General features: G+C 41.8%; 2 protein-coding genes across 6 annotated transcripts; both read left to right on the top strand.

The window, feature by feature from the left end:
• Window positions 1-334: 334 nt before the first annotated feature.
• On the top strand, window positions 335-7,442 carry taf15 (TAF15 RNA polymerase II, TATA box binding protein (TBP)-associated factor). 5 transcript variants are annotated; one of them, XM_026372417.1, is made up of 17 exons: window positions 335-482; window positions 1,171-1,204; window positions 1,690-1,723; window positions 1,833-1,899; window positions 2,225-2,282; window positions 2,373-2,560; window positions 2,618-2,653; window positions 2,783-2,957; window positions 4,665-4,699; window positions 5,230-5,262; window positions 5,363-5,472; window positions 5,612-5,741; window positions 5,826-5,927; window positions 6,022-6,091; window positions 6,197-6,285; window positions 6,425-6,545; window positions 6,992-7,442. In XM_026372417.1, the coding sequence occupies exons 1-17, from the start codon at window positions 473-475 to the stop codon at window positions 7,029-7,031; spliced, it is 1,332 nt and encodes a 443-aa protein (XP_026228202.1). In that variant the 5' UTR covers window positions 335-472; the 3' UTR covers window positions 7,032-7,442. The 5 variants fall into 5 exon arrangements, with proteins under 5 accessions (XP_026228202.1, XP_026228186.1, XP_026228194.1 ...); XM_026372401.1 differs by having other exon boundaries at window positions 2,373-2,653; XM_026372409.1 differs by having other exon boundaries at window positions 2,373-2,653; window positions 6,428-6,545.
• Window positions 7,443-7,670: 228 nt separating this feature from the next.
• Window positions 7,671-20,584, top strand: mmp28 (matrix metallopeptidase 28). The gene is given in 9 exon segments (XM_026375391.1): window positions 7,671-7,823; window positions 7,825-7,903; window positions 9,060-9,136; window positions 9,773-9,972; window positions 15,178-15,399; window positions 15,717-15,962; window positions 18,721-18,870; window positions 19,208-19,375; window positions 19,774-20,584. Coding segments are annotated over 9 exon segments (1,596 nt in total). The 5' UTR covers window positions 7,671-7,764; the 3' UTR covers window positions 20,169-20,584.
• The last annotated feature ends 70 nt before the right edge of the window (window positions 20,585-20,654 follow it).

The following is a 20,654-nucleotide window of genomic DNA, read 5'->3' on the forward strand; positions in this document are numbered from 1 at the left end:
GAAGAGAGAGTTGTTATTACCACTTACAGTAAGATTAAGTTTACTTCCATTATGGTCATGATGATGACAACTACAGCTGTAGTGATCGAATACAGCTGTGCTACTTTGCTAGTCTACTGCAAAAACATACTAAATACAAGTTCTCCTGTTTCTGTGTGTTTAAAATAGAAAGGTTTTACACCTATTTGACCTAATTAATTAATATAGTTTTAATTTACCTACAATCATCGTCATCATATTGTATTGCGTTACCTCTCTCAAACAGCAGGTGGCGATACTCTCCTGAGGTGTGAGCGTGAGCAGCTCTTTGAAACAGGCGGAAGAAGAAGCCGCATTAAGACAAGTGTCGCAGTGGGTCCAGCTCTGTTCAGCGGCGCCTCGCTCACTGCACTGGTTTTAAATTAGCCTTTCACAGAAAACGGACTGCATCGTTGTTGTTTTTTTAATTAAATAACATATAAAGCGGCACAAGATGGCCACTGGTAAGTCAATGTGCATTTTATTTGGCTGTGTATCTTTTTTGTGGGGACAATAAAAAGGGATAGATAGCATTAGCGCTAATTCAGCTAACCGCGAGGGAAGAACGCGGAACCCGTCTATTTCTTGGAACATCGTCTTTCATTAGCACAACAAAGTTAGCTGGCTAGCTACCTTTGAGTAACTGTTTGTCAGTGTCGGGCTTATTTTCTAAACTTATTAATCGCTAACTGTATCCCCACAGTTACGTGTGGTATTTCTAATAAGAGGGAGGTTGACGCAGATTGAGCGGGGCCTTGACGCGTCTGGCTAACAACCCAACGTGTCCGCTAGCGAAAATGAATGCGTCTTTGTTTATACCGACGACACTTGCACAGTGGAGCAAAACGCTGACATTATCTCGGATTATATAATTTTGGGACAAGTTGGCAAATTCCGTTGTAATACTGACTTTACAGCGAAACATTTTAAGGATCGCCAGCGGCTTTAGTCTACGATTGTATAGTTTCGTTTCAACATTTACTCCGAGCCCAAGCAGGTTGACCGCCATTTTAATATTGGCGTGGTGACGGCCTGTCCTCCTTCAGTGACCTAGTTCTGTCTTCACTGGCTGTTTAGTCACTTTCTTCCATAACCTGCTGTCTTGTTTCACCTCAACAACATTTATAGTAACTTTACTTACTTCTTTTCCAGACTCAGGCTACGGCCAGCATGGCGGCTCACAAAGGTAACATACAAACCAGCATAATAAAGATTCACCTTAATTTAAGTGTGTGACTGATTTTGCTGCATGTGATTAAAAACAGCACATTAAGAGCCTAAAACAATTATCTAGAAGCAGATACCACTGATTTTGGATAATTGTAGAAATGTGCCTTTATCTAAAATTTGACAATAAGTGTGAGGTTGGTGGTGGGCCCCCTTTTTTATTTTTATATAGTTTACATCTTGGGGACCTAAAGAATAGCTGTTTAATATATTCCTTTGATACTGAAGCATTAAGCATTTGATTATGATGTGGGGATTAGGAAGATTTATCTACGATTATAGTGTACATTCACCTATGTCCTTCATCTCACGCAGTAATATTATACTATACACATATCTGAAATATACTGAATTATATATACCAAATATTTTACCAAGTTTAAGTCCTGCCCAAACTGACAACACTGGGTTTAACTAACTTTTTTCCCCTCTCCATGCCTGTAGCTATGGATCATATGGCAGTCAGCAGGGTGGACAAGTAAGAACTTTCCCCAAGCTACAGCTTGTTAGCTGCAAACATAATAATTTTAAATATATCTTAACATTTTCAGTGTATTGCATATTTAAATTGCCTTTGTGGTTGACAGGGTTATGGACAAGGAAATGGCAGTGGCTCTTATGGAGGACAAAATTATGGTGGCTATGGACAACAAGGTATGACATAAAGCATATATTGACATCTGATAACGGATAATTTACTGGAATAATGACTTTTTTTAATTTTTTATTTCATTTAGTAATTATGTTTAAAATATTATCGGGTCATCTAAAGTCATTTAAGAGAAACTTTTATTGTCATTGCAACATCGTGCAACAAGATTGTTTATTTTAGTACAGGTATAGTGATTAAGTATTTCAAGATGCACTTTGTGTTTGCTTTAGTTTTGTAAGATAATACCAGTACCAGTAAATTACACTTAAAAGGAAATGAAATTTTGTGGCTAATCTTTTATTGACTTATCTTTGTGTGTTTTTACAGAGGGTTTTAGCCAGCCCCAGCAACAGAGCTACGATAGTTATGGACAGGATTCATCTGGGTAAGACGATGTGACTTCTGACTCAACCCACTGTTGTGATATTTGGTAGCTGTTGTGCTAAGTTTAATCTTTTGCTTAAACCACTTCAAGGTATGGCGAAAAGCCTTCTTATGGACAGCAAGGATCCTACGGAAGCCAGGGACAGGGCGGTGGTGGTGGAGGTGGAGGTGGATATGGTGGCCAGGGACAAGGAGACAGCTATGGACAGCAAAGCTCCTATGGCAGCCAGGGACAAGGAGGTGGAAGCTATGGGCAGCAGAGCTCCTATGGAAGCCAGGGTCAGGGCAGTGGCAGTGGCGGCGGCGGCAGCAGCAGTGGTGGATATGGTGGCCAGGGACAGGGTAGTGGCAGCTATGGAAGATGGAGTGAAGGTAAGGGCAACTGAATTTTAAGTCAGTTTCAAAAGTATATCTGTGTTCTGTGAGCACCTTGTATACAACTTAAATGTGCTGTCTAATAAGTCAGGTTGTGTGAATTCTCCATTGATTTGTCTTTGTTAGGTGAAGCTGGTGGTCAGGGTGGGAGATTTGGGCGTGACCATGGAGACCGCTCAGAAGGAGGTGGCTTCAGAGGCCGCGGACGTGGGGGCTATGATCGTGGCGGTTTTGACCGCAGTGGTGGATATGACCGCGGCGGCTACGACCGTGGCGGAAGAGGTGGACCTCCTGGTATGGGGTAAGTTGCACAGTGCCACTGCCCCTAAGGTACCTCTAAATAATACACTGTGAAATATAAGACATGTCTTGTTGTCACTTGACACATGGTCACTCATCAGCTACAAACCATCCACGTAGATGATTTTCACCCATTATCTGCTTTGTGCTCCAGATCCCCAAACTCTGTTTACCTTTTCCCCCTTCCCAAAGCTTTATTCATTCAGAGTTGTCATAGATCATGTTGTATTCTTCACCTGTCTGCGTTGTGGTCCAGGTGAATGAGCCTTGTCAGAAAATCTGAGTTTTTAAATAAGCGACATGCTGAAGTTAAATCCATGCTGCTAAGGTCACATTTTCAATGTTCACACCTAGTGTTTTGGTTAGAGACTGAGTTATTTGAAAAGTTTCAAATCTACTTCTGAACCAGGTCTAAAGGAATGGAGCCTGTACATAAATGCACCAATAAGAGTTCTAAGAAAACCAGACACAGCTATGCAACAGTGATCCCACATATTTGGACAGTTTATTGGCACTGTGCAAGAATATATATATTTTTTAATCAGAAAAGGACACATTTGTCATTGTTACAAAGGGTTCTGCCTAAACACAAGTTTCTGTAAGGTGAACGTTCACATGCAGAAAGTGTTTCTTTGCATGAGGAACTTGTGCACCACAGTGACATACTGTGATAATCCACCCTTTTCATCACCTAAAGGACCCTTTAGTCCTTCTTAGCATCTGTCAGTTTTGAAGAGACATTTTATATGAAGTACCCATATTCCCCTGTTTCTGAAAAGAGCAAAAATGAACTACTTGGATTTTTTTTGTTGACAGACTTTGGTATGATCTGAAAGCCCCACATGTTGGTCCACAAGGTAACATTGTGAAGACAACTGGTGTAACAATATGTTGTCTATTGAATGCTGGTTATACATTATACATCCCTTGAACCAGAGAAAATTCTTTTAATTCAGATGAGCTGTCCTGTCGCATTTGTAAACTGAGTTCATTCTGAACAGCGATTTTTTTTTTTTTTTTTGAGTCATGTCTCCAGGAGCTGTACTTTTTCAATTAATAGGCACAATATGGTGTTTTTTTTTTTTTTTTTTTGTGCTCCGAGGATCACGTAATAGTTCTGAACAATGGAAATATCACTGAAAAGATGCCCTTAGACCTGGAGCCACATCTTCAGCTGCTTCACATTCAACAGGTTTCATTCAAGTGTTGTATATTTGACAATGGCGAACATGTGTGATGTGTTAACATGGATCTACATTTTATACTACAGGTGTTCAGAGTGATTGAACTAAAACTTGGACCTCTGTTAAAGGATCTCATAAACGCACTCAGTGGAAGATTACTTAGAAATTGCTACACTCCTTCAAACCAATTTGGCTTCTCATGTAAAAACAAATTGAGCTGGTTGTTCAGCTCTTGGTATCCAATTTGGTCATGTAAAAAGTAAAAGTACCAAATTATTTGTAAATAGTGGCCCAGTATCATGTGATAATTGTCTTCACTCGTCTGCCTGATTGTTCAGTCAGAGCTGCCAAGTCGTCTGTTTATTGATCTATAATGTCAAAGACTAACGGATTCCTCGTGTGAGACATTTTCACCGTAGTCATACACCCTGGCAGGAGTGCATACTGATGGGGATGTAGGGGAGCTTTGAGCTCTCAGTTGGGACAAAGGAAAAGCCATCATATCTCCAATTTTTCCTCTGCAGAGGTGGTGACCGTGGTGGCTTCAAAAATTACGGTGGTAAGTGACGAGCATCAGAACTGTGTCGGTGGGGGAGGAAAGAACTTGAGTTAGCAAAAAGAGAAAAAATGGGATTAAAAAAAAAAAAAAAACTCAGTGAATGCCACCATTTTCATGTCCAGAGCCCAAGAGACTCCACCTATTATTCTTAGCAGGATTTGATATGGTAAAGAACTTGGAGCCTGAGTTGTAAAATAATGGTATTTTTGCATGAAGACGAGGGCTGATTGTAAATGACAGAGGTGTTCCCAGGACGAAGAAGGAAAACTTAAAAACTGGAGACATTTTGGTGGTTTTCATTGCTGGTGTAAGCTCAAGAAAAACGGAACAATTTTGTTCTTGTAACAAGGTGTTGGTATGTGATGCAACGGTATGAAAAACACCCATCAGAGAGATGTAAACAGGAGCTTGGTTTAATTTTTTTTGTTATGCATTGATAGGATGAAGTTAATAATTATTTGTATGAAACGGTACAGATGAGTAAAGATTTTACTCAAGTGTTTTCTTCCATCCTTTCCTCTGTTTTACAGGCTCTCGAGACTACGGCTCAAGGGATGAACCAGGTAGGACTCTTTTAACGTGACGAGACTAATTTCATTTTCATCTGAATGAAACGAAGCCCTTAGATCGTCGCTGACCTTTCTCTCCTGATCTTTTCCACAGCTGGAGAGCAGGACAACTCTGACAACAACACCATTTTCGTACAAGGACTTGGAGAAGATGTCACAGTTCAGGAAGTCGGTGACTTCTTCAAGCAAATTGGTATCATCAAGGTATTTATTTAGTTTAGTTTGCTTACACCAAGTATTATATGTTCACAGTATCATGTTATATTGACTGTAGACTCATGATTTAAGTAGAAACGACAGATATAAAGGGGAAACACTGAAAATCTAACATTTGTGCTTTTAGGTGAACAAGAAGACTGGTCAGCCAATGATCAACATCTACTCTGACAAGGCCACCGGTCGGCCAAAAGGAGAAGCTACTGTATCCTTTGACGACCCACCCTCTGCCAAAGCTGCCATTGACTGGTTTGATGGTAAAGTCACTGATGCATCATTCATATTCTTTACTTAGATTTTTACATCGCTCTAACTGTAGTTTGTCTTTTATTTAATTTTAGGCAAGGAGTTCCACGGCAAACCCATCAAAGTCTCCTTTGCCACCCGCAGAGCTGAGTTCACACAGAGAGGAGGTGGAAGAGGGGGGCGAGGAGGAGGAGGAGGTGAGTAGTGATTGAGTAAAACAAAGAGATGAAAATAACGAGTTTCTGAATTGAGGTTCTCCTGCTCGTGTTTTCATCTTTTGATGTTCTTAAGGTTTCAGAGGTCGTGGTGGCGGAGGACCTAACTTTGACATTAAGGGAGGAGACTGGCCTTGTCCCAACAGGTCTGTAGGAAACTGTTTGTGTAATTTAAAAAATGGTTAACATACAGCAGGAGCTTGTTTTGATTCTCTAAAAAAAATCAATGTCATTTGTATTTTACCCTCCAGTTCTTGTGGCAACATGAATTTTGCACGGCGGCAGGAATGTAACAAATGTGGCGCCCCCAAACCAAGAGATGCAGGATTCGGAGGTGGAGGTGAGTAGTTTAAACTTTCTTATATTTGTAAAAGTTAATTTAATGTAAAAGTCAGAACACTATCTGATCATCTGAGCGTGTAGTTTTACCCAATATTTTCTTCTTGATCTTGTTTTACTGACAAGTTATTGACTGTTTGCAGATTGTGGAGGCAGAGGAGGTTATGGCGGTGACAGAGGTCGTGGAGGTTTCCGCGGGGGAGACCGTGGCGGCTTTGGAGGTGGAGGAGGATATGGAGGTGGCTTCAAGATGGGAGGAAGGTTGGTCAGATTTCTCTGCCTTTGCTGCTGTAGTTCGATTATATGACCAGAAGAGGGTGTAGCCTACTGAAGAATGTTAGTACTATTTAATAACTACGAACAGTATGTACTGTAAACAGTCTTGATAGCAAGCATGCTAGAAAACATCCTGTTTGAACTCATACAAAGAATCTGCAGGTGTTAAAAGCTTTAAATCAGTTAGCTACAAAGACACGGCAGATGTTTAAAACATCTTCAGTTCTGTTTACAGGAGTCTTAAATATTTCCTCTTTCCAACTATGAGGAGCTGCTTTAAGTTTGGGCTTATTAACAAGCCAAGTCGTGAAGCGTGTCTGGCGTCCAAATATTTATGCGGCACCCTTCACTTGGGACACAGAGGCTTGGCATTTGATTTATAGCTTCTTTTTTTTCCCCTCTCTCTCTCTCTCCTCCCATCCCATCCTCAGAGGTGACCGCAGAGACGACAGAAGAGATCGGCCATACTAAGCAGAAGAGCAGATGGAAACCATTCCAGCCCTAGAGTTCATCATTGAGGGAGGGGTGTAGTTTAGGGGTGGGGGGAGAAGACCAGGAAAGGAGTCCAGATGACACGGATTCGTGTACGTTTTGTAGCCAGTCCTTCCCAATTTATTACTGTTCAGCTGTAAGAGAAGGTGTGTTGAGCTCATGTGAAAGGACTCTGGGCTGATTGGCACTGTCAACGTGGTCATTGGTTTTGTTTTGTTTTTGTTTTTCCACTTTTTTTTTTTTTTCTTTGTACATCTTTTTAATTTTCTCTCGGATTCTAGTTGCAGATGTTTTGTGAGGTAGACTTCGTAACATTTTGTATGAACAGAATGAAATGTTTTACTTGGGTTATGTTTGTTTTCCAAAATGATATTAAAAACTGTGATCTTTCTCTGTGTGATGGGTGACTTTTTTTTTAATAGCCATGATTTTCAACACCACAGACAAAGACATTAGAGTTTATCCTTTAAATCTATCAGTATATTCAGCAGGGAGCAGCGTGTGTGTGTGTGTGTGGTGCTGTGATTTGGCACTCGGCCTCCACACAGGCGCGCAGAGAGGGGCGGTGCTGACCCGCCCCCGTCTAACTTTCCGGGTGGTTCAACAGCCTCCGTCAGTCCTCGCAGGGATGGAGATGTTAGACGAGCAGCAGCGTGCTCACTCGGTGACAGCGAGGGAAATCAACAATGACCAGTCCAGCAGTTGAAGGGAAATGCGCGGTGTGGTGACGCTGTGCTTGACCCGCAATGAGCCGCCGACCTCGGGACATGAGCGCAGCCTGGATCCTCGCTGTGAGCGTCTGCTTCAGCGCGCAGGCTGTCGGAGGATCACCGCTGCTGCTGGACCCTGAGGTACTCCTGCAACAAGAACTACTACAAGCTGGGATAGTTTTCAGTTTCAGAGATTTCAATGAGTTTAGGAAGCTTATGAAAGTCTATCAAACTGTCATCAGTGCAGAGACATTAAATCTTGTTGGCATTAAAATGTAGATTTTTAGCTCATATTTCAATTGAATAACAAATGGGCGTTTTTGTTATGAGCAGGTATAAATATATTGGCTGAGAAGTTGTTTTCCCATTATCATAGTTAATTGTTGATGCTCTAAGGAGATGGAAACTGCTTTCACAATTTAGACATTACATTTAAATAGCTCTATAAGAAGGGAAATACACATTTAAAGGAAAACAACATGTTGACTTATTTTAGTTTCCCTACAGAAAATGGATTTCACCAACAAAAAGTTGATTATCCAGAGTAATGGTTGTTCTAAGGTAGTGTGCCATCCACTACAGCTGCATGTAGTGACACAAGAGGAGACCAAGCCCATTGTTTGAAGAGAATTACTATTTGTGTTTCAGGGTGTTTTGGGATGTTTAATAGCCTCGCTGTGGTCTACGCTGCTCGCCTTTAGTTTCACAGCTGCCATCCACAGGCTAGATATTTCCTTCAGGGCTGACAGACCACAAAACATGAGGGTATTACATATGTTTCCACAACGTCTCTTTTTTTTCCCCTACATGAAACATAACCTTGTTGGATGTTTTGTTGCCTCTAATAGGCCAGAGAAGCATTTTTTATTGCACATTCCTGTTTGGAGAAGCACATCTGTCGTCTCCTCGATGTTCATTTCCATCCCACATCTGTAATCACGGCTGTGCCTGAGTTGCCTGAACATGCAAATGGCTACATAGGCGAGATTGTAATATTACATTGTGGTATTAACTCTCAACATAACCACACAGCAACATCTGTTGTCATGCACCCAGTTGGTTCATTCTAACAGTATTTTATAGGGATTGCATTTAAGAACTCACAAAATAATAACTATATAATAATGTTAAAGGTTTCTTTCTCTTATGGGTGGTCCAGATGTATACGTCCTTTCTTGGCAACCTACAGCAGATATGGGGATTAACCAGAGCGTCAGTGTGCTGCTGTGAGGTTGTTTCTTCCTCCAAAATGTCACTTTCACCAACTTTAAAACATTTTTTTTTAATACAATCTCAGGTCTTTCTGGAGAAGTACGGCTACCTCCATCAGGACAACCACATCCACAGCAGAGCTGAGGTGCGGTCAGCCATTCGGTAGGTGACTCAGCTTTTCCTAAGTGATGAATGTAGAAGCAGGTCGTCGGATGTCCTGAAGTGAATATGGTATGATTTTAGAGCAAAATAATAAATGTACTTCTTTACACCGGTTGTTAGCTGGTTGGTTGTTAACAGGGGGATGGGTGAGCTCGGTGTGGAACAAGCCTCAGGGCTGAACGTCAGTACAGGGCAGTAAAACACACCCTCACCTCTGCTCTCAGAAATCTGCTGAACTCTTTCTGAACCGTGCAAGATTTCTAAGAGCCTCACCCTCTGTCTGTGTACTCACTGTACTGTAATGACAAGTGGTTCAAAGACTATTTGTCCTATTGAAAGCCTGGACTGAAATGATTGACTCTATGAACCTCCACAGCCACATTTCCACGTCCGAATCCACAGGTGATCCAGTTTAGCATTAACATGCTGGGTGTGAGTGCAAAAATCAGTATACTGTAAATGTTCTCTTAAATACTCTTCTCAGAAATACAGTAAGACTTTGGTCTGGATTCTCAGACTTACCAGGGTGGATCCAGTTAGTTTTAAACTCCTGTTAATTCACGTATTGTGGGCATGATTGAAAAGCCAAATGCTTGTTCAGGAAGAGCCTCATGCAAACATTTCCTCTCTCTGCAGCGAGTTCCAGTGGTTGTCCCGGCTTCCTGTCACAGGTGAACTTGACGGCACCACCCTGAGGCTGATGTTGGAGCCCCGCTGTGGGGTGTCGGACGAGGGCAGCCAGCAGATCTGGGCTCACAGGGTAAACACCGTGTTCACTGGAAAGAGCGGTGCTGCAGGACGACCACAGCGCCGCAGGAAGCGCTCTGCTACAGAAGGTGTTGTGTGTGTGAAGTGTGCAGTCGTGAGACACCATGTTTACAGTGAGCTTTATTTGTATAGCACCAGTCACACAATGTCAACTTAAAGTGCTTCACATCCGTATAAAAGCAGCTGACCAGTAAGATTAAATCCACTACAATTAGAGGCTATGATATCAGAGGTCTTGGGTGTCCGGTGGTGGAGTGGTCATAAAGAGCCAGCAGTTACCTGGGAGGGTCCACCTTCATAAACTAAAGTGAGCCGAGGGCTGTAATTAAAAGTGGTGGAGTGTCTGATGTGACGTCCGTCTGCCGGGTTGATTCCTGCTTTGAGCAGCAATTATAGAGATCCACGTATCACAATATCTTCTCCGGGTGAAAACTACAACTCCAGAATTGCACAGTTAGATTTTTTTAATCTTTAGTTTGGGAGTTACGAGATGAGAAGAGTGAGTCAAAAACAGTTTAACCCCTTCATTGTTTTCTCAGTTTAAATCTAAAATCATTCTGGTTTTAAGTTTCCAGGATGTGTCCTTACAAGAACTGCAGTTTGAATATTGCCCTAAATTCCTTCAGGAAATTATGAGGACTTTATTGCAGATTATTGCAAACAGAGTGATGAAAGCATTCATTGGTGAATGGCTAAAGGCTGCAGGATTTCAAGTGTTTAACAGCAGCTGAGAGTGTAGCAGAGCATTGCCAAATTTCTTGCAGACTCCATGAAGTAATTGGGCGCAAGGTCCTCCCTTCCTGGCTTAGAGCAATTTACAGAAAATCTTTGAGAATTACCAGGAGGTATAATTCTTTCCTTGTCAGCAACATGTGTGGGAGGTGTTGAAAAGGGAAAAACCTTTACTTTTCTACTTTGTGGGATATTATCTCCAATAATGAGGTTCATTTGTGGTCATTTATTTATGTGTGCATAAATTAGCAGTGTATTTAAAAAAATAACTGCTAAACAGATTTCAGTGACTGGTGAGAAAAAGGTTATTCAGTATTTAGTGTAGATTTGGAGTCATTTCATTCCTGATCTGGTGCTGTCATTCCTCACATGTCCTTAAAGACTGAGCAGCCGTCTGATGACTGCAGCAGAAGAAGAAGAAGCGTCCCCGCTCTCTCTCTCTCTCTCTCTCTCTCTCTCTCTCTCTGCTTGTGCCTCCAGCCTCATGATGTGTGAAGCCTCTGCATTCCTCCCCGTCACTGACGATGTTGGCTAATGTTCAGGGAATGTGGCGGTGACTGATGTTTGCTGCTGCCTCTTCATGTCAGTACCTGACACATCCATAGCTGACTGGCTGTATTACGATGTTTGCTTTGCTCACTGGTTTTGTCAATGGCCTCATAACTTTACTGGTTGAATGAGTGTCTGGATTACGGCACGTTGTTATGTAAGGAAACACCTTTCTGTTATGATTTTAGTCCCAGACGTGACTCATTTGACAGGTGGTAGTATTATTACACAGAGAGCAACATTAATGGAAGACACTTTCACACCTTGAGGCTCAGACTTCTTACAGGTCTGGCTCCATGTATCGAATGAAGCAGCTCAACGTAATAACCTACTGTAACTGTGAGTGGTGTGGTGCTGCTGTGGAACCACCGCCTTTGCTTCATCATCCTGAAGCAGCGGATGTGTTTCTGCATGCGGCTGGAACAGTGTTTGCTGGAGGAGTTTCATCTTTAGGATCAGGGATTTGGTCCAGCAGATTCAGACGCTAATGACTCTGTCATCAATCTCAGCTGCACTGAACTGTCTTCAAAAAATAAGACTTAGTATCAGTAGTTTTTGGAATTCGTTGTGATCCAGCCATAACTACTATTTTCTCAATCATCAAGTCGTCATCAAGACTTACTAATGCTCAACAGTTTGTTCTTGATGCTGGCTGCTGTTCAGTCTGCAGGCTACAGCAACATGCAGATGATTCAGCTGTGCAGCCTCTTTATTCACTCTCAGCTGTGGTGTAATGGGATTTTGTTAAGTGTGAACGTGTCAGCCACTCAGCTTCCTGGAAACTGAAAACAGACCTTGACTTGTGATGGAATCTGATGCTTGTTCCCACTGATATTTACAGATCTGACATTCCTCTACCCACAGTATGTCCAAGATAAGTACTGTAAGTGTGATAGGTATGTGTGTGTTTTTTAGAGGTGTGCTGCTATGGATCTGCTCCCTGCCTTAGAAGCTGTAAACACGTATTTGCCATTTTTAGAACATGCATTTTAGCTTTAAACTATGTTTTTTTGACAAATTTTCTGTAGTTCCAGTTATTTATCAGTGACAATTTGCTCTTTTCTTCTATATCATATTATTTAGTTTTCTTTGGATGACACAGCTGAGCTGTGTGGTGACATCACCTCTGTTTCCGTGAAAGCTTGACGAGCATGTTAACATTATTTACTTCAAGATGTCTTGTATCTTTGGTGACACCTGCAAAACGACTTGTTACATGCTATAGTCTTTCTATAGACTCTGACTTTATTCATATTAAATAATGAAGAAATCTGTAGAAGCCGATAATGAAAACAGTGCACACATATCTGCCTGTACTTCTCATATTGTCCTTTTTGTGCATTGAACTTCACATTAGACACACTAATACACAGTGATGAGAGTATAATTTGCAGGATGAGGCATCTTTATGTCTGCATGTGTCAAACAGCGTCCTTGACACGAGCAACAAACAAAATCTCCCTGCACTTTCACAAACAATAGCTATCAAACCATCTCGGCCACTTCCTACTGTCTGTGATAACCCACCCTCCCTACACTGCTGCTACAGGGGGCATCATGTTAATTGCTTCCATAAGGGAAGTCGTGGAATGTCTCGTGTATTGGACTTCCTGGCTTCTCCGTCGTCCTCGGGGAGCTCTTACTCTGCGGCGGTCTCGGCCGAAGAGATGGCGCCTGAGCTCTGCTGAGAATACGGCTCCACACACATCATGTGGCAACTTACCAGCAGGACCAGTTCATCTGGGAATGAAAAATGGAGCTGGGTTGGGAAACCAGTGCATTAGAAACGTCTCACTGACTCCAGTTTATGTCATATTAAGGTTGAGTTGTTAGTTCTGTGGGTCTTTTTATCGTCAGCGTGACTGTTACTCACCTTGACACAGTGTTGGAGGCACCAGGTCTCTCCACTGTTATTATTTCAGTCAATTCATGCAACATAAATCGCTTGTTCAGGATAGAGTTCACGCAACACTTGAGTTGCTGTTGAACTACAAATTATGTCTGTGTGTGTTTAGACAGAAACACACTGATCGCCATTGCCAAACCCATGCCCTAATGGCTCCAGATATCCAGATATTTTGCTGTCCCCGGGGTGCTATTGAGGTCTCTCGGTAATTCGCAGTATGTAGTGCATACCTCTCGGTTATCGCTCTCATCTTTTCTCATGACTCTTTGCTGTATATTTTTTAACCATTGCATTAAAATAACTTTAAACACATAATCGTCCACAGGCTTCGATTCTCGCACCTGAGTGCTTCAGTCCTCCCTGTGTGATTTCACAGGAGAGCGTGATGCAGGAATGCATGCAGACCTCCCACTCACATTTGTCCTCCACCCTGAGGGAAACATAGGTTAACTACAGTACCAAACTGTAAGAATACTTCATTGGATGTTTTGTGATGATTAGCATCTTACTGCTAATATGAATAAATGAAAGGACCAGTTCTGAAATGATGAAAATGTTCTTTATCATAAAAGCTTGGACGGGTCAATATTGACTCCATTAAGTCAACATTTTCAGAGATGACCTAAGAATTTGTCCCCACAGTTGCTCATTCACCGGCTCTGTCCACATCATGCACACTATGAACCGTCAGCGTGAGCGTCCAGCCTCTGCAGCTGCCTCACCCTAAAGGTTCATATTATCTAATGATTGTTTCCTGTGAGGCAGCTGCTACAGAACGACTAATTTAACTACCCCCTTCTCTCTACCGCTGAACAAATGGGAGATTCTGAAACACGTGTAATTTCATCTAAGCTGAGAAACCACAGACACATGTTGAAGTAAACTGTTTAGTCAAACACGTAGTCTGAGCGGTATTTAGTTTGCCCAGCTGTGGACTAGCGAGATCAACATCCTATCATTTGGCTCCGGAGTCTCTACTTCAGCAGGTGATGGTTTAACCTGTCATATCTGGCATCCTGATATACACCGCCCGTCCAAAAAGAATCACACACTCTAATGTTTTGTTGGACTGCCATAACCTTTGATTACTGTACGTCTAGAGTTGCATTATTCTTACATCAAGATCTTGTATCGATGATGGGAGAGGATCTGGACTCTGTGGGGGCCAATCCATGTGTGAAAATGATGTTTCATGCTCCCTGGATCACTCTTTCGCAATCTGATGAACTTTACACTTAAAGTTAAATTGAGAATACGTGTTTGAAAGTTTATTTTCAAGTCAAGTCAAGTCAAGTCAAGAAGCTTTATTGTCATTCCAACAATAAAGCTTACTGCATTTTTCTGAGCTGTAGAGCACAAGAAAAATGTTAATGTCCTCAAACCATCCTACTTTTAGTGATAGTGAGTCAAAACAATGTTCATTGTAATGAAGGAACATGTTTAACAGTGTGACTCGCTTATGTGTTGATGGCTCACAGGAAAAAGAGAGATCAGGCTTTTACTGCACAAAACAATTATAGTTGATTGATTGTTGAATTTGGTCTTTGAAGAATATGGATTCTGTCACAACAAGAAAAAATAACCTGGCACATTATTATTTATTAAGAGTGCAATAAATGAGCTGTGTCATTTGTAGTTTTCTTTCCATTGGTCTCAGTGAGTGAAACCAGCCGTGCATCGTTAGCTTCTCTATGAAGCAGAAGGTAAATGTGTTCTCAACTAAATCACTGCGTGTTACTATTTCTTTTACTTGTGTGTGTGTGTGTTTTCCATAGATTGTGTTTTGATGGACAGCAATAATAGATCTAGAAGTCATGATTTCTTTGTTATTGTTAAAAGCTGTGTATTGTTCTAGCTCAGCCTGTGGTGACCTGAACTGATGGTAGGAAGCAGCTCACTGGTGGATAGTTGGGATTCACTGCTGATTCTTTTCTCTTCTTTAATTCTAAGCAGCGACTTTCAATGATTTGCAGATTCAAGCTGATCTGCTGTAGCACTAGGTTTGTGGTGAACACGATTATGAACTGTACACCCGCATGTCTCATATCTCTCTTCCTCTCTCTTTCTCTTTGTGGGTGTTCGCCAGTTGAAAAGTGGTACAAGCGTCACCTGACCTACCAGATAGTGAACTGGCCTCGTCACCTGCCTCTGGGCTCAGTGCGGCTGGCGGTGCGCGCCGCCTTCCAGCTGTGGAGCAACGTGTCCGACCTGGTGTTTAAGGAGGCCCCTGAAGGACCTGCAGACATCCGGCTGGCCTTTTACGAGGGGGACCACAACGACGGGGTCAGCAATGCGTTCGATGGTCCAGGTCAGGGACACACACACAGTTCACCGGCCTATCTGAGTTTTCAGTTAGAAGACCTTGTTGTGTGATTACTGGGAATAAACCAGTTTAAGGTAATAGTTTGATGCACAATAAAATGTTTACATTACACTTATTTGAGGTCATGTTATCCCACAACTACTGCTTACCGAGGCGTCTTTAGGATTTGTTCACACAGATATGAAAGGTTCAGTTTCTTTAGCCTGTGATAAATTTGACTCAACAATAAAACAATGTTGCATACAAATCCTACAGTCTGAATTATTATTGTTATTATAAATTATTTTTAACTGTGTCCTCAGGAGGAACCCTTGCTCATGCCTTCCTTCCTCTTCGGGGTGAAGCCCACTTCGACATGGCTGAGAGGTGGACGCTGAATGGACACAAAGGACACAACCTGTTCATGGTGACCGCCCACGAGATTGGACATACTCTCGGACTCGAGCACTCCCCTGTCCGTCACGCTCTCATGTCGCCATACTACAGGAAGCTGGGCCGCAGCGTGGTGCTGAGCTGGGACGACATCATCGCAGTGCAGCAGCTGTATGGTGAGAGTATGGTTCTTCTTATGCTCACTGTTCAAACATTAAAAGAAATGTGTAGCATGGGAAGAAAAGCGCTTTAGAGGACAGATGACAAATGTCTCTCTATCTGGCTTCATGATGGCTTAGTTAAAGATGGTGAAATTATGGTGAAACGTTGCAGTTTATCATGAATTACTGGAGCCAATTACATGAATTACTAAACTGTTATGAAAGACCGTGTTTGAGAAACACACAGAAGTAGAGTGATTTTTGCTCTGTGGCCCATTAAATCTGGAGTCTCTGCACTGAGCTGTGAAAAGGCCACAGAGGCAGCACTGAAGGCCTCGAGCTGCAAACACAGAATGGGAATGAGCAGAACAACAGTCAGCAAAACTCTAGCAATCATTAAAAAAACGTTATTTGTGAAAATGATTTCCGAAGATGTCGGATTTATTAATAAAACAGAACGAAAAAGAAAAGAGGGTTCTTGGCAGCCATGGACAAACATCACGTCTTATCAGTGTGAGCGTGTGTGTCTGTTCTGTACAAATAAACACACTCGGCGGCCTGTTTGGTTGGTATTATTATTATTAAGGTTATTGTTGTTGACTGCTACACAGACATGTTCACCTAGGGGGTTTTAGTGTTGGCATAGATTAGTGGTGTTGTTGCAGAGTGTAGGAGGATTATATTCACCTTTGTTTGTGACACATAGTGTCTGTGTACTGTGAGTGCGTTGTCCCTCCTGGCATGTTTAAAGCAGGTTTCCACACCTGCCGCTCTGCAGACTTCTTTTATTGTTTTTTTTTTTTTTTTCACCTGCTGAGAAACTGACTTCACTGCGGTTGCAGAACATGTACACGTAACATGTTTGCACCTAAAGTAGCTTCCTGACCACCTGTCCTGACCTGGTGCGCTGCTTTAAATGTATGAGATGCACCTACAGCGCATTTTTTAATTTTTTTCACTAATTTTAATGCTTTGGTGCCGAGAGCAACTGCAAAAGACCAGAGGAATGTTTGTATGACTACAGACAGAATTATTTCGAAGCGTTTTTTGCCCCTTTCTTATTCTCTGAATTTTAAAAAACAACAACTGCTGCTGCCTCAGTCACACTTCTTTATTTTTTGCTCAGTTATACCTAATGACTACACTACTTAATGCTCCTACTCTTTATAATTTGACCATCGATTGAATTAACTAGCAGTAATGAGCAGCAATTAGATCATGATTATTTGTTGACGCTCTTTAGGCAGTGTGCCTTTTCCTTTTACACTGACATTAAACCTGGAATGTTTCCTTATCAGTCTTTAAAGAAAGAATTCACGACAGCTCACTTTTTTATTACCTTACAAAATGTTCTGCAGGATTCTTCTGGTGGGGTTTAGCAAAGTGCAGCGTGCTCTTCTCTACCATGTGGCTGTAATTTCTGCAGACCGCAGCTACTCCCATGTAAATGTCAAACAGCTCCAGAGACAGACATGGACAAGAACTACAACTGACAGAACCGCTGTGAAAATGCTACATCAGCCCATAGATAGAAGCCTTAGGCAGTGTATGCATATCAGGTTGTGTATGTGAACCGTTCCTCGTGCTGGCATTGTGGTCTGATAAGAAGCAGATGTGAGGCAGCTTGAATATGTCAGTGTCCAGAACTCCTAACAACCTCTGATAACACTGTGAAAAATAGAATAATAAAAAAAAAAGAGCATTTCTGCCTTATAAGATGCTGTATGAACTAATTGTAAAGTAATTTATTGTGGTTGACTTGGCTTTAAATATAAAAAATACAAACACAACTGTAACATTATGTTATAATTATGTTTTTTCCTCATTTTCATTTCCCTCTTTCATGATTGGATTCGTTATTTAAATGCTGTTAACACATTCATGCAACAAAATACTTTGCGTTATTGTATGAAAATCTTTGTTCTTTTCATACTGAAAATACATACTGCTATTATACGAGCTTTGAAAAGATCTCTTCCTGACAAACGTAGACTAAGAATAAGGGAGGTTTTCTGTCTGAGTGGAGTCAGACATCCACGCTTATCTTACAACACAGCTCCTGCTACCACACACATTCACACAGAGCTCATGGACGTTATCCAAGTTGCTGTGCAGATCTGTTTTTCCGGCACTCTTCCTCCGCTTCTTGTGTGTACTGATTTTATCCCCGTCCTTTGCAAATGTTTGTTCAGCTCTTTGAATACAAAATGGCTGTAATTGTGTCTAAAGGACCATTCATTCTTATGTTTCGGTATGTTGGGCTCTTGTTCTGCTTTGATTCTTTCAATCTCAGGTGCCAAGAGTCTGAACTTTGAGAATGAAAAGGCCAAAAAGAACAAGTAGGCTGTTGTTTTATTGCTGAAGATTCAGCAAGTGTAAGGTTTTAGTAAGCGCATGAGCTGAATTTGTTTATTTCCTGTGCGGTGTAATGTCATCCATCAGTATACATCAACCCAGCCACATCCTGTAAAGGACAATTTATTCATTAAAATTACCCAAACACTGTTTTAAAAGGAATGTCCACTGTTTGTCTTTCCATTTGTTCCCATGCTGTCCAGTTTAGAAAATGCTTAAATTGCATTCAACATGCTTGAGAAACATACTTTCTGTCCTCAGATCTGTGTTTGGTTCCTGTAGATCTTTAATAACCGTATAACTGGATTATGTGTGGAGGAAAACACAACTTCCTCTAACTGATGACAGTAAGCGGATTCATTGAAAGCTCGTTTGATGCATTTCATTTATTGTGTTGTTGCTTCGTTCCTGCCCTCAGGTAAGCCGTCAGGTGATCGTGCCGTGAGGCTGCCGGGTCAGGTTTTACATGCCAAACTGCGGGACTGGGAGTTCACAGAGCTTCACACAGGACAAAAACCCGCAGGCCAGCCTCTCTACTGCCAGGGCGCCTTTGATTCCATCACTATGGGTGAGGCCCAAATGAAATATTATATTAGAATAGAGGAATTTTAAGCCACATCCATCATGGCATTGGTTTCTAGTGCAGCTGCAGAAACAGTAAAATATCCTGTTGTTGTTTTTTAAGCCGGTGGACAAAGCAATATTAAAGACTCCACTGTAAATATGACGACTTTAGTTTCTGATTGTGTGTTCAGTGTTCACTCACCAGATTTGTCTTCATACTCATGAAAAGCTACATTGAAAAGATTAGTTCTGTTTCCAAAGTCAAGAACGTACTTCCTCTGATGTGGTACGCAAATGTTTACCATTGTAATATTTTTCCTGTTCTGTGTGTGTGTTTCCAGACCAGAATGACACAGTGCTGGTGTTTCGGGCCAGCGTGTACTGGGCAGTATCAGCTGAAGGCGGAGTGAGTGGCCCGCTGTCTGTCCGTCAGCGCTGGTCTGACCTCCCTCCGGCCATTGAGGCTGCCGCCTTCTCTCCACTGGACTCCAAGTGGTACTTTTTCAAAGGTGCTGCTTCACTGAACTCACTAATGCGTGTCACACTTCCTTTTAAAGACATTTTTATCTACTGGCTTACTTCACATATGTGTTAAAGTCTAAAAATAGATTCTAATGGGCCTTTTCAATAGGAAAGGATTAAAGACATACTGTATACATAAGAGACATGAAGCCTTGGCTGTAGTTTTTAAAGCTGTTTCATCTTTGTGCTTAAGGCTAATAACTTATTTGAAGTTATCAGCAAGTAGAAAGTGTATTTGTGCTGAATGTTATGAAATCCTGTGTACTGCATGAATGAGTTCTTATGATTAAATATGTTAAATCATTTGTCCATGTTTGACATAATATCTGACAACTTTTAATTCTGATTGTGAATTTAGGTTTTGTATATTCTCCTTCTTTTGCAGGGAAGCGGATGTGGCGTTACACAGGCAGTGTACTGGACCCAGGTTTCCCCAAGCAGACCAGTGATTTGGGGTTGCCTCGCCACCCAGACTGCGCTTTCTATTACGCCCCTCTGGGTCACATGGTCCTCTTCAAAGGCTCCCGCTACTATGTGCTTAACCTGAAAACCATGCGTCAAGAGCCCTACTACCCCCGCAGGCTGACAGACTGGACCGGGGTGCCACAGGGGACTAATGGGGCGTTGCATCGAGCAGATGGACGGCTGTACCTGTTCAGAGAACAGAAGTTCTGGAGATTTGATACTGTCAAGGTACGAGTCACCAAGGTGGGCCAGTGGGCCAAGGATCTGAGCTGGACTGGTTGCAGCAATGCTCCTCAGAGCAACAACATCCTTTGACCAGCAGAGGGGGCTGTAAGCTTTAGCTAAAGTGCAATTTGTTGACGTACAGTATAGCAGAGGTGCTGGAACATTTTAAGGCACAGACACAGCGGGTTTATCTGTTGTAAGACAGAAATAATCCCACTTGGCTGATCAATCCAGTATTTATACTGCAAAGTAATTAATATTACTCATGTGCAATTATAGCCTTACTAATACAGTTAATATAGTTACAGGCCTGAGAAGAGAGAAGTGAGTGAAGCGGAGATAATATTACACTGGAGTTAGAACCATGACTCTAAAATCATCTTCTTTGCTCTATTAAGATTTGCAATATCTGAGAGACAAACCTGATGATAATGATATTTGCTCTTATCTCTATCTCTTCAACGTCTCTACCATATGTAAGATATTGTATAAATAACTGATGTTGACTCTGGTGTTTGTGTTTTCCCTCCTCCTTGTTTGCTTCAATAGAAGGTCTACATCTTTGTCACTGTATGT

The sequence above is a fragment of the Anabas testudineus genome, chromosome 13 (assembly GCF_900324465.2).
Source record: "Anabas testudineus chromosome 13, fAnaTes1.2, whole genome shotgun sequence".
NCBI classification, from domain to species: Eukaryota; Metazoa; Chordata; class Actinopteri; order Anabantiformes; family Anabantidae; genus Anabas; species Anabas testudineus.

What these genes read in the sequence shown, in the direction of transcription:
- taf15 (XM_026372401.1), top strand. An exon ending in CTATGGAAGATGGAGTGAAG is followed by an intron (nt 2,654 to 2,782) that starts GTAAGGGCAACT and finishes TGTCTTTGTTAG; the next exon opens with GTGAAGCTGGTGGTCAGGGT. An exon ending in GGTGGACCTCCTGGTATGGG is followed by an intron (nt 2,958 to 4,664) that starts GTAAGTTGCACA and finishes TTTCCTCTGCAG; the next exon opens with AGGTGGTGACCGTGGTGGCT.